At 43.3% G+C, this 16,737-nt stretch overlaps 2 protein-coding genes across 53 annotated transcripts in view; one reads left to right on the top strand and one right to left on the bottom strand.

The window, feature by feature from the left end:
- The window catches only part of TTLL5 (tubulin tyrosine ligase like 5), a 295,793-nt gene extending 289,096 nt beyond the window's left edge, over nt 1-6,697 (bottom strand). For 36 of the 51 annotated variants that reach the window (XM_063715225.1, XM_063715228.1, XM_054529746.2 and 33 more), the window contains exons 1-2: nt 6,278-6,414; nt 4,463-4,631 (exon numbers count right to left, since the gene is read on the bottom strand). In XM_063715225.1, the coding sequence (XP_063571295.1) occupies nt 4,463-4,536 (74 nt within the window). In that variant the 5' untranslated portion in view covers nt 4,537-4,631; nt 6,278-6,414. 51 annotated transcript variants of the gene reach the window in all.
- An 11-nt stretch (nt 6,698-6,708) lies between these two features.
- ERG28 (ergosterol biosynthesis 28 homolog) lies at nt 6,709-16,737 on the top strand. Of its 2 annotated transcripts, NM_001135492.1 has the most exon segments (5): nt 6,842-6,883; nt 10,113-10,276; nt 12,641-12,731; nt 15,735-15,853; nt 15,990-16,737. In NM_001135492.1, coding segments are annotated over 4 exon segments (423 nt in total). In that variant the 5' UTR covers nt 6,842-6,883; nt 10,113-10,143; the 3' UTR covers nt 16,070-16,737.

The raw sequence follows: 16,737 nt of genomic DNA, 5'->3' as shown, positions 1-16,737 counted from the left end.
CTTGGGACTTTACATTCTCATTCACATCAGAAACTGGTATATATTAAAATCCACTTTTATACGCATGAAAACAAAGGATCTGAAGAATTACCGAAGCAGATCAGTTTTATGATTCACTTTATTGAAAGCCTAAAAACATTTTGGTTTTCCGGGAATAATTTCATGAGAAATAGATATCATTCACTCCTGGGACCCAGCCTACATAACTCAAAGATGGAGCTGTAAGTAGCTTTTGCATTCTTGCTTCTAGGCTGTCTTCATACCACTACCCCTATTAGAAATGCCTTCCCCACTTCTCTCTGTTTATCTAAGTCCACTCTCCAAGGCCTACCAGAAGTCTCACCACCTTCAGGCAGCCTTCCCCAGCTCCTTCAGCCCATTACGATACCTCCTTCTCTGAACTCCTATAGCACCCACTTTATAACTGATTGTTAATGATCTTTTAAACTGATATAAAGCCAGCCTTTTACAATAGCAATTAAAGTTGACATTTTTTCAGTGACCAAAGAAATCTTACATCACGTTCTTATATGAAAGTTTCTATATCTACATACAGAGTTGTATTTGGGATCCCCAAGCAAAATACAGAAAAATAGCCTCTTTACATTTTCTATTTGAAATAATACCATGCAAAACAAGACTGCCTGGACAGTTTCTAGTCCTGAAGTCCAGGATTGCAATGAATTAATACTTTAACACAGCCTAGGGATCTGAGCAGATCTAACAGATGTCCATGGATATACATCTTTGGATCAAGTCAACATCTTCAGATGATTTATGGCCTTCAAACTTCTAAATCAACTTTTAAAATGTAAGCCTGCTGCTTCAGGTGTGAACACGATTGATTTAAGCTTCCTAATGTAAAAAATAAGTGACTGATAGACAAGATATAAGCTGATGAAACAAGATTAACAGTTAAAAATCAACAGTAGGAGTCTGAAAGGAAGAAGTGGTCCATAAATTTGGATGGGAGCAGAGGGAAAATTATACCTTTATTTTCACTAACTTTTGCTAGAAATTCAGTATTTCTTAATTATGAATATAGGCAACGAACCATAGTAATATTAGCATTATCTGTGCCTTTGACGTTATCTAAAATTACAGCAGTTTTTTTTGTTTTGTTTTGTTTGAGACGGAGTCTCACTCTGTCTCCCAGGCTGGAGCACAGTGGCACAATCTTGGCTCACTGCAACCTCTGCCTTCCAGGTTCAAGCGATTCTCCTGCATCTGTCTCCCGAGTAGCTGGGATTACCCGCAACCACACCCGGCTAATTTTTGTATTTTAGTAGAGACAGGGTTTCACCATATTGGCCAGGCTGGTCTCAAACTCCTGACTGCAAGTGATCTGCCCACCTCGGCCTCCCAAAGTGCTGGGATTACAGGTGTGAGCCACTGCACCTGGCCAATTACAGGTATTACATTTGTCACTACTTCTAAGTTATAGTAGTTTAAGACTCACCCCTAGATCACATGTGATCATGGTCTTTCTATCTAAATGCTAGTGTGATGAGGTTGGACAACAATTGGGCAACTCTCCTCCTAATAATCATTCAGTCACTAAATGATGACACCTCACACTGGTGACCCAGACATCTATGCTGCTTCCCAGTACCCCCCACCTATGATTGTTAATCAAAGACCACCCTCCCAGTGTACTGATCTCACACAAACTAAACAAAAACAGTCTTCATGTTGTTGTCTTTAGAAAACAAAATTTAACTTTCCCAGATTTTAAATGATCTTATTATTTAATGTATTAGTAAAACAGCACATATTACTATGTTACAAATGTGTTTTGCCCCGTCTGGGAGGTGAGGAGCGCCTCTGCCCGGCCGCCCATCATCTGGGATGTGAGGAGCGCCTCTGCCCGGCCGCCCCGTCTGGGATGTGAGGAGCACCTCTGCCCGGCCGCCCCATCTGGGAAGTGAGGAGCGCCTCTGCCCAGCTGCCCTGTCTGGGAGGTGTACCCAACAGCTCCGAAGAGACAGCGACCATCGAGAATGGGCCATGCTGACAATGGCGGTTTTGTTGAAAAGAAAAGGGGGAAATGTGGAGAAAAGAAAGAGAGATCAGATTGTTACTGTGTCTGTGTAGAAAGAAGTAGGCATAGGAGACTCCATTTTGTTCTGTACTAGGAGAAATACTTCTGCCTTGGGATGCTATTGATCTATGGCCTTGCCCCCAGCCCCGTGCTCTCTGAAACATGTGCTGTGTCAACTCAGGGTTAAATGGATTAAGGGCGGTGCAAGATGTGCTTTGTTAAACAGATGCTTGAAGGCAGCATGCTCCTTAAGAGTCATCACCACTCCCTAATCTCAAGTACCCAGGGACACAAACACTGCAGAAGGCTGGAAGGCTGCAGGGACCTCTGCCTAGGAAAACCAGAGACCTTTGCTCATGTGTTTATCTGCTGACCTTCTCTCCACTATTATCCTATGACCCTGCCATATCCCCCTCTCCGAGAAACAAGAATGATCAATAAATACTTAAAAAAAAAAAATGTGTTTTAATAACTGCATTTGAATGTAATTGGTACTCTTTGTAATAATATGTATTTTATTTTAAGCCTTAAAAATATTATTCTGGTAAGGAATCCGTGGTATAAAAAAGTTCACAACTCTGATCTAAGGTAATGTAAAGTACAAAGCCTTCATTTATTCCTTCATTTCGTTATTCAGTCAGCAAGAATTTACTAAGTACCTACTATAATATTAGGTCAAACTATCTGCAATCGTCAGTATTTGACTGTTTCTGACCTACCAAAATGGCAGTTTCATATAGTTCAATCTAACATTTGTCAGGACCAATCTGTAAACCCACTAATAAGAGAGACAGTAATGGAGTAAAAGAACAACCTTTAAAAAGAGAAAGACTGATACCTGCAGCAGAAGTTAAAAGTTTTATGAAATGGGTAAGAGGCAGCACACTGAAAGCAAAAAGTCAGAAGGGAAAGTAACCAGAGGGAATTATCCATTTAATTATCCTGAACAAGAATGACCCAAATATACTTTCAGATCTCTATTAGTTTCTATGACCTAACAGTGATAAGAAACGTTTCCTCAAAGCTTTCTTAATGCTTCAACAATTTTTTTCAAATTACAAGTAATCTTCTATCTTACAAGAAGCCCACCATAAATTCAATATTAAAACCAGTAAGAATAATGTCTTACATTTGTATAGCACTTACAAAGTAATTTCACATACATTATTCTATTTGAGTCTAACCAGACCCCTACAAAATAGCCTGGGAGATATTATCTCTATTTTTCAGGTTACACAGCACACACATATCCAAAAGGACTCAGGGAGAATCTTAAAAATGAATTTTACCTTTAAACCAGATTCTCTCTTTACTCTGGGTCAAGTAATAATTAAAGGAGGCAAAAGAGCAAAGTGATCAAAATCCAGAAAAGCTAAGTCCAAATCTCAATGCATCACTTACTCTCTATGGGTCACTGAGGAAATTTCCTGATAAGACTGAGTTTAAAAAAGTGAAAATAATAACACCTTCAGATTTAAAAAGATATAAGATATAGATGAGATAAAGCCTTTATCGTCATCTGTAGTAGCTATATTTATCATTATCATTCTTTTTTTTTTTTTGAGATGGAGGTTCGCTCTTGTTGCCCAGGCTGGAGTGCAATGGTGCGATCTCAGCTCACTGCAACCTCCACCTCCCAGGTTCAAGCCATTCTTCTGCCTCAGCCTCCAGAGTAGCTGAGATTACAGATACCCACCACCACGCCCAGCTAATTTTTGTTTTTTTAGTAGAGATGGGGTTTTACCATGTTGGCCAGGATGGTCTTGAACTCCTGACCTCAGGTGATCCACTCACCTCGGCTACCCAAAGTGCTGGGATTACAGGCATAAGCCAACACGCCTGGCTATTATTCATTCTTATTGTGATGATCCAGTAATCATGAAATTGGACTCTTAACTAAAAACTCAGGAAAGCAATGTGGGTCAATGGACACAGCACAGGCTATAGAACTCTAATTTCCTGCCTCAGAGTTACTATGGTAAGTTACCTGACCTCTCTATATTACCACCATTTTATCATTGTAAAGGCTTTTGAGAAAATTAGCAAACGTAACTAATGTTGTAGAGTTTGGACATGCTTTTCTTCAATACTTAAACATTTCAAAATCTTCTGTTGGGAGCTCTGAGCAAGAGTTCACCAAGAGCTACTACTTGCATTTTACAACATCTAGAGCTGATGTTCACTTATGAGCCCAGAAAGAGAGCCTTATCTCATTTCTCATAGCTGATAGGGACTGAGTAACAAGACCTTAAATGACATTATGGATAGAAGCTAAAACCAGAGTTAGATAATCCCCAAGGAATGACACTAGATAAAAGAGTATATAAGGAAAAGAGAAGAGTATATAGTAAAAGAGTATGTAAGAGTATATAACTGAAAGAGTATAAAGCACAGGTCAAAAGCAGGCTTGCTATTACTTACTCTTGACTTATGACCTCCTCATCCTCTGAGGATGATGCTGTTTCCTCCAGGTCCCGGGCCATCACGATTGGCATTTCCTTTAGGGTTTGTCATGCAGTCAGCAGACGGGGGCCTCAGAGACCTTTCCTAGCAGATTCACTGGATCAAGCAATTTGGATGGCACAGATTCCTGCAAGAAATCAACTTGATCGGATCAATTGACCTGAAACACAATGCAGTTGTCTATTTATTGGTTACTGCTGATAATCTAAGTAATGAGAATGACTATATTCCTAAACAGTGCTCAACCTCTAGAAGTTTACTTTCCATAAGAGTGCCTCAATATGCCACAAAAATCAAGATTTTTTTCAAACATACAGTCTGTGCTCTATATATTTGAAGAGCTGTTACTAAGTTTGAGTTTCTCATTATTTACTAAATCGAATATGCACCAAAAGGATAGACTCTTCACTTTCAGGGCAGTTTGAGGCAGGTGACTGATTCCCTAAAACATATATTCCTTGCTAGACAAACCTGGCCTGGATTAAAAATAAATAAATAAAAACTCGAGGTTTAAGACCCTTGCAGGCCAGGCAGGGTGGCTCACGCCTGTAATCCCAGTACTTAGGGAGGCCAAGGCGGGCGGATCACCTGAGGTCGGGAGTTCGAGACCAGCCTGACTAACATGGAGAAACCCCGTCTTTACTTAAACAAAAAATACAAAAAATTAGCCGGCTGTGCTGGCTCATGCCTGTAATCCCAGCTACTCGGGAGGCTGAGGGAGGAGAATCGCTTGAACCCGGGAGGTGGAGGTTGCGGTGAGCCAAAATCGCGCCATTGCACTCCAGCCTGGGCAACAAGAGTGAACTCCGTCTCAAAAAAAAACAACAAAAAAAAAACCCTGCAAACATTTAGACTCTATGACAAGCACGCTGACAAGATGCCATCATGTTTCCAGTAAAATAAATTCAACAATGAACCGAAAAATGAATATATTCTCTTGAATCAAAGGTCCATATAAATAGGTGGGGGAGGGGAGGAATGCCCTTCCACTCTTAAAAATTATTCTTCCTGACTAAAAATCACAAACTTTGGTATGACTCTCAAATAGACGATAAAATTAGGAAATTTCCAACACTGCATTTCTAACTTAAAATATTTTTTCCGAAGTAAAAAAGCACATGTTCGTTGTGTATGTCAGAAGAAGATATAGGAACTACAAATAAAAGGAACACGTTTAAATGACCATAATCCCAAATTACTCAGCGATAATTACTTGCTGTCAATCCTTCTTAACTTTTCCATGCATTCATAAATACGATGAGACTGTAAATAAGACAAAAAAAAAAAAAAAACCGACCCCGATAATGATCAAAGATCTTCGGCGCAATGGGCAATGTCTAACAACTTCAATGGCTTTCTTCAGGGGATTCTCAACGGGATTTCTTGATCTTTCCCAAAATGTTGGGAAGCCCTTTAAGTTAAAACAAACAAAACCTCCAAACGGGAAGGGATGCCAACCTTTCCTAGGCTGCCTGCAGAGCGGGGAGAAACAGGTCGATCGGAAGACGATTAGAGACACTCGCCTAAGGAGACTCCTCGCCCTAAAGGAATCTGCTTCTCAGCCCCACCCCCAGCTCACCCCAATCCCACGTAGGTCCGCAGATGCTCCCCCAGGGAAGGACGGGACGACCCCGCAGCCGCGATTCAACGCGGCGCGCCCGGAAGCCAACAGCTACTCCCGGGCTTTGAGCGGGAAGCGCTGCGGCAGGCGCCAGCCCGGACCCGGGAACGCTCCTCCGTAGGGTAGGGAAGCGCGCGGGAGCAGGCGTTTACCTGTCTCATCTTCCCATGGTTCGGGGCGAGCAGGCGTGGACCGCACTCTGCGCCTACCTCCCTCTTCCTTCCCCAGCAAGGCTCAGGGCAGCCACCGACGGCTGCTTCCCTGGTTACTACAACAACCAACAAGCAACCGCCCGCTCGGAGCCACTGCGCAGGCGCTCATAACGCTCAGCTGCGGACGCGGGCGAATGTCGTCACCGCCGCGCAGCGCGGGCGCAGAGCCCTGCCCTCAGCTGAACGGAGTCTTCTTTTTTTTTCCGCAGTTTTTTTCTCCGCCCCTACGAGGTTGACTCCAAACCCTGAGTTCCGCTAGCTCCAACAGGAGGGCTTACGGCGTGAGCGGCGTACCTGGGGAGAGGCTTAGGCAGCGGCAACCGCTGATTGGCAGTAAAGGGGTTCACTCCCCATCTCCTGCTCGGGCGAAACCGGGACAGCCAATCAGAGAGAGTACTGACGGAAACGGCCCAATCCTGGAGCAGGGCTGAGGGAGGGGGCGGGGACAAATGGCTCAGGTGGACTCCGGGCTGGAGCTGTCCTGGGGGAGCTTGTTTGCGGCGGCGGCTGCGGCTGCCACTTCTTTGCTGGGGGTCCGGTCGCCAGGTAAGGAGAATATGGGGGAGAAGAGGGATGTAGGTGTCTGTGTTGCTTCTGATTGAGAGTATCCGGAGAGTCTGGAAAAATGGAGGTGGGATGGAAGGAAGATAACTGGAAGGCAACCTTTTGGGGGGAAAAGGGTTCGAGAGGCGATGACAAGGGGGAGCTAGGAAGATGGAGAAGGCTTGGTGAATTCAAGGAACGGAGGAATGGATGAGCGAATGCGCAGCCACTATGAGCCTAGCACTGTACAAAGAGCCTTCACTTTTTCTCATATAATTCTTACAATAGCGCTTCGGGTTGCTATTTCTATCTCCATTTTGCAGATGAGGAAACCGAGACTGAAAAGTGTAAATGACTTACCCTAGAGTCACACAGCTACTAAGTGGTAGGGCCAGGATAAGAATCCCTCTCTCCTGATTAAGTTTTAACAGCACACCTATGCTGCGCTGGGCTTGGCTGGGCTGGGCCAGGGCCAGGACAAAATTTAGAAATAGATGTTGTATACACTCTAAGAGGCCCTTAAGCTTTAGGGAAATTAGGTTGAGAAATTGGCAGAGCAATTCAGAAGTGCTTAGGCTCTGTCCTCATCAGCTATCTGTTGGGATTTCTAACAGATAACACTTCTGTGAAATAGAAGGCATACTTGTGCAGAAAACTGGAGAGGTACATCCATGCAGCTTTTCTAAACCCCGGAGGAGTCTCCTCTTGAGAGAGGGTGAGAAAATAAAGAGGATAGGTGGATCTTGGCCCAAGTGATAATGGCCTGTGATGTCCAGTAGACCCTCAGTCTCTCTGATCTTGGACAGAGACCACCTTTGTGATCCAGCTTTCCCTGAAGGGCTCATCAATTCACCCTTCCTTCTCTAGATCTCTTTATTGCTAGTTTGGGGTGGGGAGTGGGGGCGGGGGGCGGTGTTTCACACTGTCTTGGGCCATTGCTGATTTTAATATCTATCTCACTGGATAGCATAGAACAATACCGAAACTTGTATTGCCAAAGTGACAAAGAAAGCCTGTTAGTTTATTACCACTTCAGGCCCAAGAGGTTAACCTGACAACAGGTAAACCGTGGACCAAGAAAATAATAATGAGGATGGGATAAAGTCATTCCATTATTAGATTATTTATCTATTTTGGTTTTATTTAAATCAGACTAACTGAAATTACTACTCAAGAAGAGTTGATCTAAGCCTTAAAAAAAAAAAAAAAAGGCTGGGTGCTGTAGCTCACACCTGTAATCCCAGCATTTGGGAGGCGAGGCCAAGGTGAGTGGATCAGTTGAGCCCAAGTGGAGAGGTTGAGGTGGGAGGATCACTTAAGCCTTTGATTTCGAGGCTGCAATGAGCCATGGCCATGCCACTGCATTCCAGCCTGTGTGACAGAGCAAGACCCTGTCTCAAAAAATAAATAAATAAATAATAAATTAAAAACCAAAAAGTATGTAATCTAATTGTATTTTCTATACAACTTGAAGACAAAAGTGGATATGGTATGCTTTTCTTTCTCAAAAAATGGGAACTTCATTAAAATAGTCTCAAACAGTGAGGTAGCACTGCAGCAGTCCAGCAGACCATGATTCTTATCTCAGCTCTGCCAACTTTGCTGTGTGACCTTAAGAAACTTGTTTAACCTCTCCGTTCCAACCCTCATCTGTAAGATGGAAATATTAATAGTGCCGGCTTACCTCATTGTAAAGATTACATGGTAATATATGTTAGGTGCTTGGCACAGTTCATGGTGTAGGTGCTCAATGACTGAAACCTATTATTATCTTGCAACCCAACACCAAGATTGCTGTTTCCTTCGCTATATAATTTTCTTACTAGTCCTAAAGTCACACATTGACTTAAACATGCACAATTTATAAATTTGGAAAAAAGGAAAAGAGGCTTTATCTCTTGCAAAGGGTTATAGCCACCCAACAGGGAAGAGTGCCTCCCACCAAGACCAGAGACAGTTACTTTGAAGGAGAAGGGTTTGGGGTAGAGCTTCATGCTGAACAGGTTAGCTAAACATACACATTCAACAGGTTACAGGAGGAGCTATGAATATTCCTGAAGGTGGTCCTGACACATGCATATTGAACAAACGTGTGTAACCACATATGACCCGTGTTCACTTTGGAGTGGAGACCTAACATTTAAGTCTATCACACCTAGGCTCTATACGTCAAAAAGTCTTTTCAGCACACCAAGACACTCAAGTGTGTGATCTTGCTAAACTGGCCAGGAGCAGTCCACAGTTGGTGGTCTTATCTGGAGAAAATTACTGAAATCAGTCTCTTGTCCAATCAAAGCTGTAGTTACAACTGGTGAACAGGGGTCAGGTAGTCAGCCTCTGTGAGCTGGATGAGCTGTAATTGTTTTAATATTGCTTATCTCAAGGCCAGTGTTCGTCTAGCTGCTGGAGAAAAAAAAACCTTGTGGCAGAATATAAGTTTTATTCTTTAAATGTAGGAGTGTGTGACTTAACCCTTGCCTGGCATGGCCTTAGGTCTTGTTTATAATTTGGTATCTTATTGCACAAAGAATCTGTTCTGTCATTCTTATGATCTCTATTTTAACTTTAATGCTGGTAAGTGTCTGTCTCTAAACCTGAAAACAGAAGGAATATAACAGGGCATGTCAGACCTCCCATCTCGTCATGGCCGGGAGCTCAGTTTTAGGATTTTTCTGGGGTCCCCTAGGCCAAGAGGGGCTCTGTTCAGTCCGTGGTGGGCTTAGGATTTTGAGTTGACACACAGCAGTTTATTTTTAACTTTTAGATTGTTCTTCCAGTTTATGGAGCATGGTATACCTGAGAACCAGAGTCCAGAAAACCTAGGGATGTAAATAGTGACCTCACACCATAAGTCCCACTCAAATTTATAAAGTTCCATAGGCTTGGAAGAATCCGTCATCAATAGCCAGGCAGGTGTCTGTGAGTATAGTTATAATCGCCTTTGAGCTATTTGCATTACGAAGGAATAGCATGAAAACGTGAAGGTATAGAAGTAAAGATAGAGGACTGATTCCAACCCAGAAAAAGGAGTTCTGATTTAGGGTAACATTTTGGAGAAATTGCTTAGACAAGGATAAGTACTGTGCCACTTATTGCAAAGTATACTGTTCATTCACCACTATTAGTGTGACTGAATATCTCCTTTTGGCCTGCTTCATTCTTCCTCCCTTCCTGCTTATGGTTAACATAGACTGGCCCTCGTTGTCTCATGTCCTCTGCCTTTGTTTCCAAGGCAAAAAGTCCTCCCACGTTTGAGGGGAGTCATGAGCCGTTTCCTGAATGTGTTAAGAAGTTGGCTGGTTATGGTGTCCATCATAGCCATGGGGAACACGCTGCAGAGCTTCCGAGACCACACTTTTCTCTATGAAAAGCTCTACACTGGCAAGCCAAACCTTGGTAAGAAATCAAAGAATTTCTGCATCCTTTATAGGACTTATGGGACTGGCCCTATGCTGTGGTTCCCAAACCAGGCTGTACATCAGAATAACCTAGGAAACTTCAACAAACACAGGTACCCATTTCCCTCACCAAACCTATTTATTGAACCTGGGTGGAGCTCAGGAATCCAGTTGCTAAAAAACTTCCCAGATGATTCTGATGCTGCCTTAGCTAGCCTTTGGCAGCTACTGGAGTAATAGACTTTGTGGTGAGCACCTGACCCTTTTTCCCCCAAGCTTCTCTGAATACTTTTCATTCATTTTACACTGCCCTGGGCAATTCATGTATTAAAAAAAAAAAAAAAAAACCGTTATAAGGGCAAGTGAGGAAATAGACTTACTTGGTGACTCTGTGATGCCTGACAAGAAAGCCATAAAGAAGCTTTACATATGTCTCAAAGCCCTCTTCAGAATCAAGGTGGGGCTTACATGACTCATATTCCATGTTACAGATGGAGAGTTATTAATTCAAGGTCTTCCATGACATAGTCCCTGAGAAGATATTTACAATCCCTTCAAGTTGGTCTCCCAAAATGAAACTTAAGAAGGCCCATGGCAGCCTTTCCTGGCTTCCTGAGCCTCTCTACTGAGAGTGTCCATTTCAGCTTGCACTTCATCACGCTGATGTGTGGGGTAGTTTAAGCTGCAGCACTGTTTCACAGCAGATGACAATTCTGTGTCACATTTATAGCTAACCCAGATTCAGGCTCTGACCTAGCTCGTTTTTCTGCAGTGTCTGAGTATAAAATGAAATTAAGTAGGCTAAGGCTCATTTTAAGAAAGCTCAAATATAATAAAAGTAAAGAACCTGGGAAAGTGAGCAGAATAATTCCATCTTTTCACCTTCAAATGCTGCCCTCAGGTGGTCATGGAACCCTATATAGATTCACAGGTTTTTAGAGGTCATCTGGTCTAGACCTTTGAGTTTAAAGTTGAGACAAAGAGGTCCAGAGGTCATGTGACTTAAAGGCATATAGCTGAGCAGAACTTTATGTGTGTGTGTGTGTGTGTTCAGCCAGCACGGAAGCTGAGGCTGCCATCTCCCTTGTGATCTAGGGGACTTCATGGTACTCTTCTGAAAGTAGCAGTGCTCTAAAGTGTCCCACAGAATTTCACCTCATACCTAATCTGGTTAGGGCTGGTTGAGTACTCTTAACTAGAGAAAAGTCCTTAGTCTTCTCATGAGAAAAGCTATCAAATTGGTTTATAAAGAATGTAGCTATCCAGGGCTAATGCTAGATATTTGGTTGGCATGCGGAATTTTTTCTCACTACCATCTAATGGTCTTCAGCATTGTGAATTTGGGAGAGCTGTCTGGTTTTCCAAAGGCTGGAAAAATCCTTAAAGCCCAAGTAAACATTAGTAGACTTTTCAGTTGTCAATTTTGTCCCTTAAAATTTATGTTACTCAGCAGGTAGTAGACCAGCAAAGAAAGTATCTTTGCTTTCACTGTTTTGGCATTCCCAAGCCACTGGATGCCTTAGCTCAATGGTTTTGCATTTAAATCACCCAAGCAGGGAGTTTCTAGAAAATACTTATGCCTGGGGCCCTCCTCCAGAGAATATGATATAGTTGGTCTGGTACCCAGGCCTTGTAATTTTATAAAACTACATCGGTTGATTGTAATAAATGCCCAGAGTCAAGAACCACTGTTATGGTGGAATATGACCCATACTTTCAGGACAAGATATTTAATACAGCAATGTCAGAACAAAGCTACCAAGAGCAGGGTGCCCCCAGCAAACACCAAAAAAACAGTGCCTTGTCCCACTGCCATGCACACAGGAAACCAGCCTGGTATTGGTTCATCCAACAGCATAGATCTGGATGCAGGAAGAGACCCAGGCACTCACATATCTTAAAGACCATATGTGGGCATCTAAATTGGTCCCCAATATCTCTGAGTTCTCTCCTGGATCAGCCTTGAAAGTCTACTGGTCTCCTGGGCATCTTGTATTTCCAGATCAGTCTCTACAACATTCCCCAAAACCTGTCCTGATCCAGACCCTCTAGGCTTCCAGGACAAAAGGGGTGAATTACTATATCTAAGAGTTATTTGCCTGACTGGGCTCTTTGTGGGTTTCCACTCTTGGAACTTCCCTTCCAACTGTAGACATTTGAAGAGAATCTGAGAAGTTCTCATTCTGGAATTCCTTCTATTCCTTCTAGTTCCCATGTTGCCACTAGGACCTCCATCTTGCCCAGCCACAGAGAGGTCAGGTCCAGCTCCCTACCTCCCACGAACCACCAGTGAAATAGGAGGAGTTTGGAAGGAACCCCAAGTCTCCCCTTCTGAACACTCTTGCTTTTTTCTGCTACACAGTGAATGGCCTCCAAGCTCGGACCTTTGGGATCTGGACGCTGCTCTCATCAGTGATTCGCTGCCTCTGTGCCATTGACATTCACAACAAGACGTATGTAAGGGAAGGAAGAGCTTTAGCATCCTTTTGTTGGAAATCAGATGCGAGGCAAAGCTGTTACCTTGAGTAATGGGAACTGTTAATCATTTTAATGCATTAGCTTAGAATATGGATAATAAAAGACTCATAGGTTACATCCCCTCCAAGCCTAGGAAACATAATAGACCTAACAGGTCTTCATTAAAGTCTGAAAATTCTTTGGAACTGACATAGCAAACTGGCAGGCCATTATCCAGTGGCCTGCATCATGCCCCTCCACTTCTTTATGAAAGAATCAGCTTTTCTTCTACTAAAGAAGTAGAGTGGTATGCTCTTTTTAGAGTAGCCACCCACACATACCTTTCTCACATTCCTCCTTAAGAAGCAGGAATGAACAGAAATCACAATCCATGAAAAAAGAGGAACCCACAAGTAAACTGTTGTATGTGTATGCAGCGTCAGCAGGTGAGGGTGAAAGAGAAGCTAGGGCTCCTGAATTCTACCTGTCTTGGGTACTCAAACAGACCAGGGTGGAACAATTGCAGGCAATCAGAAGCCATAACCAGCTCTGGCCACTGGAGGGGGCTCAAGCTTTCTTCCCAGCGACAGTCATCATCACAATCTAGGTGGAAACAGTTGGTTCAGGTCACCAAGGGAGGCTATCGGAATGCCAGCTTCACATTAAAATGTTTTTCTGTCTTATCCAGGCTCTTGGCATCTGGGGAAAACAGGAGGCGATAATATTTATTGAGCCCCTCTTATTATGCTGAGCTTTTATCTACATGATCTTGATTAAGTCTTTTCTTAGCAGCCCTGGAGGTCATGACTTTCATTCCTGATTTTGCACATCTAAATATTAGAGATGCAGTTAGTTTAAAGAAAGACTGACTCAAGTGAGATTTGAAGCAGGGCTATTAGCCGTTTGATCTCTTCAACCTTATTATTATTTTTTTTTAATTTTTTTTCAAACTTGAAACTGCAGTTTACTTGTCCTAGAATGACACATACTTTTTTGGAAGCAGTGTGTTTAGTTCTGGGCCCAGTTCTTTTGGTAACTAGCTTTGCAGTAGCAAGTCCATTATTCACCTTCCTTGCACCTTGGCCTCTTCATCCATAAAATGAGAATAGATATCTGTTCTACCTCTCAGGGTGACTAAGAGGAAGGGAGGATTGAATAATCATTTTAAAGACCTGTACCACGGTGAAGAATTGCTAATGAGTATGAGGGATATATCTTTTGCTTGTTGTGCTTTTGAAGTGAGCGAAGACAACCCAGACTTATCTCTTTTTTTTTTTTTTTTTTTTTTTTGAGACAGAGTCTTGCTCTGTCACCCAAGCTGGAGTGCAGTGGCACAATCTCAGCTCCCTGCAACCTCCACCTCCGCCTCCTGGGTTCAAGCCATTCTCCTGCCTCAGCCTCCCCAGTAGCTGGGATTACAGGTGCGCACCACCATGCCCCTCTAATTTTTGTATTTTTAGTAGAGACAGGTTCTCACCATGTTGGCCAGGCTGGTCTCGAACTCCTGACCTTGTGATCCGCCCACCTTGGCCTCCCAAGGTGCTGGGATTACAGGCTTGAGCTACTGTGCCCGGCCTGATCCAGACTTATCTTTACCTCAGTTACCATTTACTTTCCCCTCTCCTCACACAGGACAGCTGCAAACGCTGACTCCTGTTTCTAGCCCTTTCTAGCCTAGGACTTTGATCCATACACTTCTGATGTGCATTCTGATCCTATTCCCTCCCTAACTAGAGACTGAAAGTCAACACACATACATATTGTTTCCACAATGGGCCAGGCACGGTGGCTTCCGCCTGTAATCCCAGCACTTTGGGAGGCCAAGGTGGGCAGATCACTTGAGATCAGGAGTTCGAGACCAGCCTGTCCAACATGGCAAAACCCCATCTCTACTAAAAATACAAAAATTAGTTGGGCGTGGTGGCGTGCACCTGTAGTCACAGCTACTCCAGGAGGCTGAGGCAGGAGAATCGCTTGACCCAAGAGGCGGAGGTTGCAGTGAATTGAGATTGTGCCACTGCACTCCAGCCTGAGAGACAGAGCTAGAGTCTGTCTAAAAAAAAAAAGTGTAAAAACATGCACAGGAGAGATACAAATAATCAAATGTAAGATACCAGTTACTTGTGGGGATGAGGGAGAACAGACTTAGAGCAGGATAAGGATACACAGGATGATTTAACTCTTCTCTGTAAGTTTTTATTAGAAGAGTCTGAAACAAAATGTCAAGATGTTAAGATCTGAGGGAGCAGAGTGTTGGTTGCATTGGTGTTCATTATAGTGTTCAGTAAATTTTTTGTATGTTTGAAGTATTTCATAATTTTAAAAAATTTTATACTTAAAAAAAAGATATCAGCAAACAAAGTGGTCAGTCACCTAGTAGCCTGTCTCTTCTCTACCTTGTAGTCAAAGCTGAAAAATAAGTTCTCTTCCCATGAGGTTGTCACCATTCCTCAATGTGACTACTTTTCTAGGCTAAGACACAAAGTGACCAACGTATATTGCAAGAGCATCTAAAAGCCCCAGAGGTGTCCTTGCTCCTTACTCACCATGATGCCTTTCGTTCTGTGGCATCCATCGTATAAACACCGACAAGTGTGTGGCCAGATGCCTGCTAGGTGGGATTAGACTGCAGAGTCAACCAATTTGGATAAATAGAATATGTAAGCGTGCTGGATCCAAAGTTGTCTACACTGCCTGCGATTGTCATCATTCAGGTTCTGCTTTGCTACAGCTGAGTTCACCACTTTGCTGAGACTTGGACATTCATTCTGGATGCCCAAACCATTCTCCTCTAAGTTTAGCAGTTGAAACCTTCAGTTTTGCCCTAGATGAGAATATTGTTGTGATCAAATAACCAGCTCTTCCTCAGGAACAAGTGTCCTTTCTTTTAAACCTTAATCACATCCTGGGTTCTTATTTGTCTGTATGAAGTCTGATACTTTTCCTCTGTTCTGAACAAACAGTAAGTTTAGTTCCCATTTCTGTCTGCTTCCCTGTAGGCTCTATCACATCACACTCTGGACCTTCCTCCTCGCCCTGGGGCATTTCCTCTCTGAGTTGTTTGTCTATGGAACTGCAGCTCCCACGATTGGCGTCCTGGCACCCCTGATGGTGGCAAGTAAGCATCCAACCACCCTAGACCTCCTACAGGAGCTGTCCCAGCTCTAGAGCTAGTACAGAGGGTGGACACAGGAGAGAGAGAGAAGAAAGGTGCCGTATGTATGTTAGTCACTAGTCTTTCCTCTGTATTTAAGGTTTCTCCATCCTGGGTATGCTGGTCGGGCTCCGGTACCTAGAAGTAGAACCAGTATCCAGACAGAAGAAGAGAAACTGAGGCCAGCATTACCACCTCCAGGACTTTCTCGTCTTCCACCTTGGCCATCTTCTTCCTTCGTCGTCTCTCCTCTTTAATTTCTTCTTTTCTGTTCCATCATCCGCCCCTTTATTCACTTTTAGCCTCTTTTTTTTTTAATTTTTAAAATTTAAAGATATGCATACTGAAAAGTATATAACATGTATGTACAATTTAAAGAATAATTTTAAAGTGAATACTATGTAACTCCATCCAAGTCAAGAAATTGCCAGCTCCTCGGAAGCCCACTGTGTCTCCTTCCCCTACCTGCAACCTCTTCCAGGCTCCCTTTTCCAGCCTTCCCCTTTTTCCCTTTTATTTTCATGCCTTGATTTGACTTGTGTGGTGGGAACATGTGAACTATGAAACTTAAACCTGCTGCCCACCCAGAGCAGCTGTGACCAAGGGCTGCCTCAAGGGGTTGTCCACGCAGGTTGGGCTCCTCTCTGCTGCTGGACCCAAGACTCTGAACCTTCCAAGGGACAGGCAGTTCTTCTAAGAAGGGCTCCCCTGTGTGTGAGCAAGACCACAGCTCTCCTTCTATCTACAGATGCATGAGGGTTGGAAGAGTCTGGGCTGTTTTTAGACCTTCTGGTCAGCTGTATTTGTGTAACAACTTTTGTAATAAATAGAAAAACCCTCTGCTCTGA

The sequence above is a fragment of the Pongo abelii genome, chromosome 15 (assembly GCF_028885655.2).
Source record: "Pongo abelii isolate AG06213 chromosome 15, NHGRI_mPonAbe1-v2.0_pri, whole genome shotgun sequence".
NCBI lineage: Eukaryota > Metazoa > Chordata > Mammalia > Primates > Hominidae > Pongo > Pongo abelii.
This window is presented reverse-complemented; position numbering and strand designations above follow the sequence as displayed.

What these genes read in the sequence shown, in the direction of transcription:
- ERG28 (XM_009249306.4), top strand. Translation starts at nt 6,787, where the DNA reads ATGGCTCAGGTGGACTCCGGGCTGGAGCTGTCCTGGGGGAGCTTGTTT. An exon ending in GCTGGGGGTCCGGTCGCCAG is followed by an intron (nt 6,884 to 12,640) that starts GTAAGGAGAATA and finishes TCTGCTACACAG; the next exon opens with TGAATGGCCTCCAAGCTCGG. An exon ending in GGCACCCCTGATGGTGGCAA is followed by an intron (nt 15,854 to 15,989) that starts GTAAGCATCCAA and finishes TCTGTATTTAAG; the next exon opens with GTTTCTCCATCCTGGGTATG.